The sequence below is a fragment of the Pelmatolapia mariae genome, linkage group LG20 (assembly GCF_036321145.2).
Source record: "Pelmatolapia mariae isolate MD_Pm_ZW linkage group LG20, Pm_UMD_F_2, whole genome shotgun sequence".
Taxonomy (NCBI): domain Eukaryota; kingdom Metazoa; phylum Chordata; class Actinopteri; order Cichliformes; family Cichlidae; genus Pelmatolapia; species Pelmatolapia mariae.
In genome coordinates this window covers 2,613,256-2,623,864 of record NC_086244.1, presented here as the reverse complement: position 1 = coordinate 2,623,864, position 10,609 = coordinate 2,613,256, and the positions used below count along the sequence as shown (strand labels likewise).

The window sequence follows — 10,609 nt, the reverse complement described above, 5'->3', positions numbered from 1 at the left end:
TTTATTTACACAGCGCCAAATCACAACAACAGTCGCCTCAAGGCGCTTTATATTGTAAGGTAGACCCTACAGGTTCAAATAAGTACCAGTGATATCATGTTTACCTTCACAACAGTCCCACCTTTATTTTCTCAAAGATCTCAAAGCATACAAAACACTTCTGTTGGTCAGCAACACAAAACAACACAACACAGCAGCAAATATTTTTAACAGCTTTTGAGGTTTGAATTTAAAACTTTTTTCACGGCTAAAAACCAGAAAGCAGCAGAAGACAAACCCTGACCGATGGACATTTAATCCAATGATGCAGCTTTAAGTTTCTTTACATTATTTTGCAGGAATGAGTGACGTGCTGTTACAGTCTTGACTCTGTCAGCAGTGAACAAGTCTGATACTGAGCGGGCAGCTTTGACGCGCTCGGCGGTTCGCTGGGGTTTAGCTGGCAGCGGCGGGCGCCGTCTTGCTGCAGAGCCGTGCGAGCAGACCAGCCATCTGCAGCAGGGAGTTCACACCTTCAGCTATCCGCATGTGGGTGTAGCCGATCTCCTGCAACAGAGAAACAATGAGATGGGACGAATCTGCGTGTAAAGTCGTTAAAGGAACAGCTGAAACTTTTGGGAAGCGCGAAACTGCACGCCTGCTCGACTCAGACGGTCAGAAATGAGACAGAGTTTAAATGAAGTTACCTTTGAGTATTGTAACTGAAGAATCACACAGTCACAATACTCAGATTACCAACAGTTTTTACTTCAGTCACACATCTGACCTGGTAAAGTTGGTTTGTATTTTAATAACTTCAGATGTTTCCCACAAAAAAATATAAAAGCAACTCAAAGTAGCCTGAAAATACACCCAGTGAAATTAAAATGTACAAGGATCCGTGAGCTCTGAAGCCAAGACTTGCTTCAAGAAATTATTTAGAATAAAAAGTAAACACAGGGATTTCTACAAAGCAGATTTCAACACTTGAGCTCTTCCAGCTCAGACTGACCAGTAGCTTGAAGCTTAAAGCTGCTGCAGTGCTCGACTTCATGCTCCGGCAGACCGAAACGACACCATAAAGTGCTCACGAGCTGATGAGTGGGACTGATGGATGCAGACGGTCGGTCACGGTGAAGCTGTTTCACTCCTCGATCTGTTCCCGTCCTCACCTCAGAACAGGACAACATAAATAAATCATGGAAGCGTGCAGCTGGAATGAGTTTCCGGAGAAGGAGGTGGCTGTGGATCCAGGTAAAAATCAATGTTTGGGTGCCTGAGCTCAGAAAGTTCAGGAAAATTCCCCACTACGAAAACCTAAAACATCCAGATCTGTAACGGCACCGGGGAGGGCGTCTCTGTCAGCCTGTCCTGTGGTACTACTGCAGCGGTCCACCAATGATGTTCAGCACTTTGTTTAAGCTTTCCTTTAATCAGTAGCCATCAGTAGAACTGCTCCTCAGTTATTATTCATATTTCCTGAGCGCTCAGATGTACGCAAGTGGCCACCGTCCGCCCAAGGCAGCAACCCAGCAGACAGCAGCATCGTCCTTCCTGTTTCTCCGCGTGACAGGAAGCTGAAAAGGAAAGCAGATGACAACTGCTCGAACCAGCACAGTTGACAGTAATTTAAATTTAGAAAATAAACAGCGGTACGTGAGCCCAGTGAGAGTAAACCGACATTCAACTGCTCTACCGGAGCACTGAGTAATCACATCCTGCATGGGCGTGGCTTAGCAGCCGCTGACTTATGCCTGGGTGCCGCTCACGGTCACAGTCTGACAAAGATTTGCATATTAAAAGTCAGCCTTGCAAAGAGAAGCAGCTCTGAGTCCCGTCCCCGTTTCCTAGTTAACAGAAAACCTCCAGAGTGTGTGAACAGCGCTGACAGTCCCCCGCGGGTGACTCCTCCATCCATCCAGTCAGCAGGGGATTTCCCCGTCAGGTGACTCAGGAGGGAAATTCAGTCACATCTGGTGCTCTAACAGGGATCTTTGTATAGCAGCGTGAGACTTTACTTCCTGTTCTGTTGCGGAAGAAACCTTTGGTTAAAAGTTGGTTTCAGTTCATTGCCTACAGTGCTTAAAAATAAGAAATAAGCAGAAGCCTCAAGAACCTGAAACACAAACATCAGAGGAGGAAGAAAAAGCAATGAGTGAGGCGTTTCCTCTGAGTGAGGGTGGTTAAACATAAAAACGTGACCTCGCCGTCAGATGCACACTGTGGTTTCCTTCACATCACACTAATAAATCTGACCTCTGCTACTATTCTGAGCAAACGTCTCAGACCCTGATCACATGATCTCACAGACCCGCTGGGCATGTTTGCATGTAAAAGTTCTCAGATGTATGCTGGTCCTCGTCCGTGCAGGACCTTCCAGAATCTGGAGTTCCACTCTGAAGTTAACAAGGAGCTGGTGCAGTGAATTAGTAACTGTGACACGCGAGTACCTCGCAGAGTCCTGAGCAACCTGCTGACGCTCCAAGGATGCTTTGAGTAAACGATGAACGTGATGAAATAAAGGAACTCAACTGTAAAAGATTTCAGTGATTTAACGTGAGCGTTTAAGTGAAAGCTGAGTCAGAAGTTACACCAAAAGAGGAAGCGGCCACAGAAAGGCTCGTTCAGACAGAAGGACCCGCTCAGGGTCAGCTTTTCAAACAAAATGTGACGGGTCAGCAGCATCTGTTCCACGCGGCAGGATTTCACCGTATCCAAGTAACATTAGGGTTAACTCTCGGGTTTCTGTACTCCGAAGGTGGTTCACTTCCTAATGGGGTAAATCGCCATGGCAACTTATACTGCAGACCAACAGGTATGAAATCACCGTCTACTGACCAATCAATTCTCCAGAAAAAGACTGTCATCACTCCTGGACGATTCTCTGCTGGGAGAGCAGGAGCGTCTGAGGGGTTTGTGTTTGCCTGATCACTAACAAATGTTTACTTCTTTTTTTCCTGTTCGCAGCACAATCAGACACTTTTCTGTTAGCATTAATATCTGAGGTTGTGTCCAAATTCATGGGCTGCATCCTCCTGAGGACCCGGCCTTCGCAGTCTACGTGGGCCGGGTCCAGAGCTGGGCGATATGACCCAAAATTCATATCTCGGTATTTTTTAGCTGGATGGCGATATAAGATATATATCTCGATATTTTTTTAAAGCCATAAGGTAAGAACAAAAAGAGTTCTTAGTCAAAGCTGTGTCCCAGGTGTCACACAGGCACTTTTATTAACATACAGCATAGATGTACATGAAAAAAACTACTCAAAAATAAATTATGAGCATTTATTAAATAATGATGCTCTATAAATAAAAGAAAACTATGTTGTTTTGTGCATAACAAAAAGCTCACAATTGTGCAGTCAAAATGTAAACTAACAGACGCTGAGCATAATAACAGACAGATTTCACAGCTGCTCTGTTCCCAACTTCTACTGCGTGACTGACAGCCTGGAGTTTGAAATCCTCTTTGTAACCATGTCTCTGAACAGGTGCCATTTATGGTCCTTATACACACACAGTACGGTAATATTACGTTGAAGCACAGTACGTATTACTCCGCGAGACTCCTCGGTAGCCGTAATGCTCCGACAATCCATCAAGCGGTGCAGCTCCGTAGCTTACCAAAGTCGAACTAAAACATTTTTTTGACAGATTGCTGAGCGCTATGTAGCGCATAAAAATCGGTTCGCGGTCATCAAGCACAACCAGAATTCATACAAAAGGCGCACTGTCAACTTTTGAGAAAATGAAAGGATTTCAGGCCGTGCATGGCGTTAGCGTGGCTAGCTCGTTAACACGTTGACGCCGTCCAGCCCCACGCACGGGGCGATGCGCGGTAACTCGTTAACGGAGATTTGCCGTGTCCACCTTTCGCTGCCTGCAGGTGAAGCGATGGGGGAGGAGGGGGAGTTGTGTTCAGTGAAGGAGAGGTGAGGTCGAGTAACGTTGCGTAAAGACAAAAGTGGACGAAAGAGAGGCAAACTTGCGGCTCCGCAACTATAATTATAACGTAACATAGACTATATCGATATAAAGGATATTGTCACATCTTATATCTCGTATAAAAATATATCGATATTTAAAAAAAAAAAAAAAAAAAAACTCGATATATCGCCCAGCTCTAGCCGGGTCCTCAGAAGGTCGGGTAGGCCGGAAGTAAACGGCTGTGAAATTTGACGGTCTAGCCTTCAGATTAGCGTCACCGCTGACTCAGTGGAGTTTAATAAACTCGGCTGTCTGCTCCTTGCTATCTAAAATATAACAGGACACTGGTCTAAATTCTTGACCGTCTCACACTTCTGTTTAATCAGTTTTCTGTTTGACGTTTATTCAGCTGTGTGAAAACTGTAACTTTAATCTCAGCCAAACCGATTTACTCAGGAATAAAACAAATAAAACACTGAAAAAGCCAAACAATAACATTTGTAGGTTATCTAAGTGACTTATATATTACGTTTAACCTGAGTAGCGAAAGTCCGCGGTGATCTGAAAATGATGCTGGGAGTTTGCCGTTCTCGGCGTCTCCAGTGACCCTCGAGCTCCCGATCAGCAATCGAGCTGGTGGGTAACAGACGTCTCCGAAAATGTCGGAGCACTTTTGCAAATATGCGATATCTTGATAAACCGAGCAGATATTTGAAGTTTACACAGCCACATTCTCGCCTGAAAATATGTTAAAAGTTTATTTTGTGACCCAGAAAGAATAATAAGAGTAATATTAAAACTTAGTAGCAGTCGCCGTTGTTGAAAACTGGAATTGGCTGGGCCGCGCTATGAATTCTGGGATATCGTGGGCCACGAAGGAGACACCCAACCCATCCTTCAAATTCGGGGAAAAGGAGGACGCATTTGTCGGCTGCAATCGGAGGAGTCTACGAATTTGGACAGCCTTCGGCGCGTCGCTGTGACGTAATCAGTCTACAAATGTGTCCTCAGGAGGAGGCAGCCCATGAATTTGGACCCCCCTGATACTAAAACAGAACACCTGCACTACACTCTCAACTCATATCTTGTACATACACTATATTTAAATTCTGTTTATATATTTAATCTCAAAAGTCATCATGCTGTCACGGGAATGTCCTTGTATTAATGTGGTGATGTATAAATGTAGTTCTACAATGACTGCTTACCTGCTCATCCCCGATGTTTGGTTAAATGAGTCCAGATAACGACACCTGCCTACGAACTCACTTCCGAAAACAATAATGGCGGCCTACGAGTGAAGGGCTTTACTTATTTTTATAAACTGCTGGTGCTGATATAATAATCTGCCTTCACAGAGCAGCTGCCATGTGCTGGGACCACCAGAGGTTTACAAGTTGTCACGATCAGCTGATTTTTATCGGCGCCGTTGATGAACTCACCTTGATGAACTCCAGCTTCAGGTACTCGGCCATCTGGTAGGTCTTACAGACCCTGAAGATGTTCCCGATGATGTCCTCTGGAGAGTAGCCCAGCGCCCACAGCTGCTCCACGACTTTGTAGGCCTCGTCGATGTTCCCGTCCACGCAGTGTCCCAGCATGCTTTTCACCATCAGGGGGTGGGGCTCGTCGCACACCTTAAACACGTTCTCGCTGTTGATGTAGCCAAAGCCGGAGTGAGTGGACTGCAGATTGTTCAGCGCCTGGAAAGAAAAGGCCAAAACAGGTTCAGAAAATCCATGTTCAACCTCTGGGATGAGCGCTTGACTAAGCTCCGCCCCTCACCTGTCTCATGTCTCCCTGCGCAGTGAAGATGATGGCTTCCAGTCCATCGTCGGACACTGAGAGGTGCTCTTTCTCCACCACTTCCTGCAGCCGGACGAGGATCTGGCCGTCGGTCAGTTTGGAGTAGCGCAGCACGGCGCAGCGGGACTGGATCGGCTCGATGATCTTATCGGAGGCGTTGCAGGCGAGAGCGAAGCGCGTCGTCTTCGAGTAGATCTCCATGATCCTCCTCAGTGCCTGCTGAGCTCCGTCTGTCATGCTGGGAGGATGGAAACACCACAGAAACTGCTCTCAAATCAGTGTTCACACAAGACTGACTGTTTTACTGTCAAACAGCTTCGCCTACACCCCCACCTGCCCACCCACGGCCTGAGGTAACCCACATCACTCAGGCCACTCACACACAGACTCTATACTCACATCAAGTCCTTTGCACTACTTATATATTTTTCTCCTATTTGTTGTTTATTCCTGCACAGTGTGGAGCACCCATCATTTCTTTGTAGATGTACAATGACAATAAAGGGCTATTCTATTCTGTTCTATTCAATTCTATTCTGTTCTAGTCTTTACTGTCAAACAGCTGCTGCCGAGTCACATGTGATGGAGGGCAGGTACAACTGAGCAGGTTGTCCGGCTGCGTCTACTCATCAGTTACACCGTGACTGATGTAAACTTTTTATTTTCATTTACAGCTTATATTAAGTTCACTCTGATGAACAGCTTGATTAGATTTTCACATAGCATGAAGTTTATTCACCATGCGTCCGAGTTTAACAATGTTAGATCCACTTCAAAGAAAGTTTCACTAAAACCAGTTAACAGAAACAAAAACAGCAACAGTTACTGGCAGCTAAGTTCATCACAACGAAGCATCTCAGTATCGCTGCCATCGGACACAAGTGAGCTTCTCCGACTCATCAACCCGTATCAGACTCCTTTCACAAACATTTACAGCCTCTTAGAGTAAATAGAGACGAACACTTCTGACCCGGCATCGACAGCCGAGGTAAACGGTGGACTGACAGCCTGTACAGGTGGGGAAAACCTCTGGGGATGACCTGGTCCAGAGTCAGTTTGCTGTCAGGAGTACGCTCGCTACAGGTGACTCGTGGGGTTAAAACGTAAAAAAGCCTACAGAATATTTAAATTTATTTATGTTTTTTTTGGTTTTTTATTTATTATTTAATTATTAGTGTTGATATTATTCAAATATGTTGTTGTACAAAATGTATATTATGACACAAACAGAAGAAGCCGGTCCCCACCGTTATGGGACGATATCGATTTAATGTTTTTGATTTCTTGGCGGACTAAAACAGATTTGTCCTACAGCAGCCACCGTAGCCAGGAGCACACCCTAGACTTGGAGGGATGAGAAAATAACTCAGTTGACTGCAATGTACTGACATCTAGTGGTGGGATTTTCCACCTCTGATGAAGTGTGTGATGTCAGTAAAGTTTTACTTGCTTGTCGTTTTGCACTCTGCACAAACGGACTTTACAACCAAAGGACCTCGGCTTAGAGATTTGTTGGTTTTTTGTGCTTTTTTAGAGAACAGTTGACTTTCGTCATTTTGGGCAATGCAGTGCTACTGAAGCTTGACTCGTTCTGTGTAACTGGCTTTCGTGGGAGCAAAGCATGTTTTCTGGAGCTTTCACAAAGATGGGGACCAAAAGACAAAAACTGGTTTTCAGTGTGAACATGACCGATGAGGGCACCGCCAGCAGATCTTTCTTGTTATCATTATTCCGTACTTCATGTTACCTTGAAGTTTTAGCCGAAGTATTGGAATTTCCTTATTTAAAAAAGTCACTGCACGGCTTGCTTACCTGTCGGCTTCGTCCAGAATGATGATCTTGTGCCGTCCTTTCGGCAGTGTGACCTTCTGCTGAGCAAACATCTTGATCTTGTTCCTCACCACGTCGATGCCCCTGCAGATAAAAAGCTTACAGTCAACTCCCAGTCCACCAAACAACCAGAGGTCATCCTGAGCGGCGCCTCACCTGTCGTTGGAGGCGTTCAGCTCCAGCACAGCGTCCTTCATCGAGGTTCCCAGCAGAGCGCGGGCCAAACACAAGATGCTGGTGGTCTTTCCAGTGCCAGGAGGACCTGAATAACAACATGCATGACTCAGCCAGGGTTTCCTAATTATCTGCCTGGTGGTAGGTGGTGACTGTCATACCTGCTGATCTCTTATTTGGTAATAAGCTTGTCCAGAGCTGGTTAGCTCTGCTCCAAAAGTTACCAGCTGATGAACCGCATTCATAAAACCTAGAATTAAACCTGAAGTGACCTCACAAAGCCTCTTAAGCTGCTTCAGACCTCGGGTGAGTCTACATGTCCATGAATTGAAGTAAAAATAAAGCACATAGAAGATAACATTTACTTGGAAAACAGTTTTTCCTTCATTTAGTTACTTTAAGAAATGCCCGTTACATGCAAAATTAGTCTTTAGATGTGACGCTGCAGTCTCATTGGTCTCAGTTTTTATAAGGATGCAGGTTTACTGGCTACCTTCTGTCTTCTGATGTCCTTATGTACTGTACACTCTCCTCATGGATATGAATGTCACCAATTTTTTTTTTTTTTTTTTTTTAAAACCGTTTCTTTTAACATTTATTTTTTGAAAGTGGAATGATTATACAGCATACATCTTTAATGACTTTAAAGCGTGAGCACGCGATTCTTGTTTTTTTGTTTTTTAAATTGGATTTTGGATTTTTCTAATCCACACAGGTTCATATATAGAAATATTCCCAGACTAATATTTGGTTAAATGTTCCTTAGCAAGCTGCACTTTGACCTGATCCTTTTAGTTGCCATCAACTAGCTTCTGTTATAACTGACTGGATATTTGACCGCTGTGGTAAATTGGTGAGTTTCCTGATACAGACTTTATTAGCTAGTTGCACAGAAGAGTGACAGGAAAGCAGAAGGAGAGAGATGGGAAGACAGGCAGCAAAGGGTTCGGATTCGAACTCGAACCTGGGCCAGCCGTCCTCAGCCATATGGCACATGGTCACCTGCTCATCACTGTGAGCTACACTGCCGGCCCCAGAACCAACTTTTACGTGTAGTTCAAAAATCTGAGAGTTGAGATCAGACTTTTGGAAAGGCCATTCCGGAAGTTTAATGTTATCCAAAACTACTTTTGATGTGTGTTTGGGATCACTGTCCTGTTGAAACACACAACTATGTCTTAGTTTCAACCATCTAATTGATTTGATTTGAGATCAAGCTGACTAATTGGGAGATTGTCATCCTCCTTCATCCTTTGTGGAATGTACCAGTACCACTGGCAGCAAAACAGTCCCAGAGCATGATGCTGCCATTACTAACGGCTTGACAGTTGGTGCGGTGTTCTTGGGTTTTCAAGCATCATATTTACTCCTCCAAATATACCTCCTTTCATCGAGTCCAAACAGCTCAATCTTTGTCTCCTCTGACCATGAAACTCTTCTCCAGAAGGCATTTGGCTTGTTCATCTGGGCAGCTGCAAATTTCAGGTGAGCTTGAAGGTGTCGATTTTGGATTATGGGCTTCTTCCTTGGTCATCTTAGTCCACGGAGATGTAAAACTGGCTTCACTGTGGACAGTGACACTGGTGGTCCAGCAGTCTCCAGCTCATGGTAGTGTTGGGCCACGACTGGTCCTGAGTTGTTCCAGAACATCCTAACGAATTTCCTTGCATCTGAGGGGAAAAGTTTAGGTTTTCCTCCAGACACATCTAAATAACTTTACCTACGCGCATTTGTCCAACCTTACAACCTCGAAACTGCAGTTGTTTACAAATTACTGAAAGACAGCTCTCCCCTTCATCTTGGAAAAAGAAAAGGTCAAAGAAATGAAAAGCCCTAAATGACCCTGATAGTCATACTTCTGATGATTGGATGCACAGCTGTATTTGGGATCTAGTTTTTTAAGTTGTGTGTGACTGAGCTCAGTCAAAGAAAGCGTGATAAACGGCACGTGATCTTTAAAGTAAACCGATGAGGAACATAACACCATGTGTCAGAGATCTGTAATGTTGCATTACATTTTGGTAAAATGATGGTCAAATTTCCATCATAAAAAAGTTGTGCTTCTCAACTCTGAAAATGTGCTTTTTTTCCTGTAGGTACAAAAGTCATTTAGGAGTTTCTCAGCAGGTAATCAAACTTTTGGTAACTTAGTTCTTCCTCGAAGTAGCTGTACTGTTCTTCTCCATACAGGCTTCCTGTAAATTAATCTCTAGCCAAGCGGCAGCCTGGGGAGCACGTAACCCTCTAAGTGTTCCAACCCTGTGCATGAGAAGTCCTAACCGTGTAAAAGTCCTCACTGACCTGCGATGATTATGTTGGGGACGTTTCCCTCTCTGGCGAAGACCTCCAGCCTGCTCACCGTCTCCTCGTTTCCCACAATCTCGTTCAGCTTCAGCGGCCGGTATTTCTCCACCCACGGTAGCTCGTAAGCGCTCCCGGAGCCTTTAGACGAGGACTCTCTGGCCTCCGTGTCCGCCTTCTGTCCGGTTTCTGTGGGTTTCTGCTTACACTCAGTCTCCGCCATCTCCACATCCATGATGTCTGTTTCTGCTCCCTGACAGCCCGCGAACGGAGGTTTCCCTCCCTGACAACAGCGCCACAGCAAACCAACTCCTCATTGGCTGAGTGTTTATGGGCGAAGGTCGTGATTGGCCAAGGAAAACCTCGCGATGTTTCACATCCACAACAGTATAAACGCGAGATGTCAATAAAAAACAAAAAACGTTTCACGTAAAAACGAATTTATTTACTCTTTCAAGCACATGTAATTGTATTTTTTTTTTGGGGGGGGGGGGGGGGGGGTCTATTCAAAATCCAATATGAATGATTTACTTTAAAAATGCAACGATTAGTCGATTATTTGAGAACAGAACTATATTGTTAACAATTTA

At 44.7% G+C, this 10,609-nt stretch overlaps 1 protein-coding gene across 2 annotated transcripts; it reads right to left on the bottom strand.

Annotated features, from left to right (window-relative positions):
* Nucleotides 1–109: 109 nt before the first annotated feature.
* Nucleotides 110–10,314, bottom strand: rfc2 (replication factor C (activator 1) 2). Of its 2 annotated transcripts, XR_010091952.1 has the most exons (7): nucleotides 10,020–10,314; nucleotides 7,701–7,806; nucleotides 7,527–7,628; nucleotides 5,694–5,952; nucleotides 5,351–5,611; nucleotides 992–1,556; nucleotides 436–546 (listed from the first exon to the last, which is right to left on the bottom strand). XR_010091952.1 is itself a non-coding variant. In XM_063464708.1 (6 exons), exons 1-6 carry the CDS (start codon nucleotides 10,252–10,254, stop codon nucleotides 436–438), a joined length of 1,074 nt encoding a protein of 357 aa, XP_063320778.1. In that variant the 5' UTR covers nucleotides 10,255–10,314; the 3' UTR covers nucleotides 110–435. The 2 variants fall into 2 exon arrangements, 1 of the variants encoding a protein (XP_063320778.1); XM_063464708.1 differs by lacking the exon at nucleotides 992–1,556 and having other exon boundaries at nucleotides 110–546.
* Between the last annotated feature and the right edge of the window lie 295 nt (nucleotides 10,315–10,609).

Excerpts from the sequence above, each read along its gene's own strand:
- rfc2 (XM_063464708.1), bottom strand. The coding sequence starts at position 10,254 with ATGGATGTGGAGATGGCGGAGACTGAGTGTAAGCAGAAACCCACAGAA. Across the intron at positions 7,807-10,019 it reads CCCCAACATAATCATCGCAG|GTCCTCCTGGCACTGGAAAG; the intron begins GTCAGTGAGGAC and ends GTTGTTATTCAG. Across the intron at positions 7,629-7,700 it reads CTGAACGCCTCCAACGACAG|GGGCATCGACGTGGTGAGGA; the intron begins GTGAGGCGCCGC and ends TTTTATCTGCAG.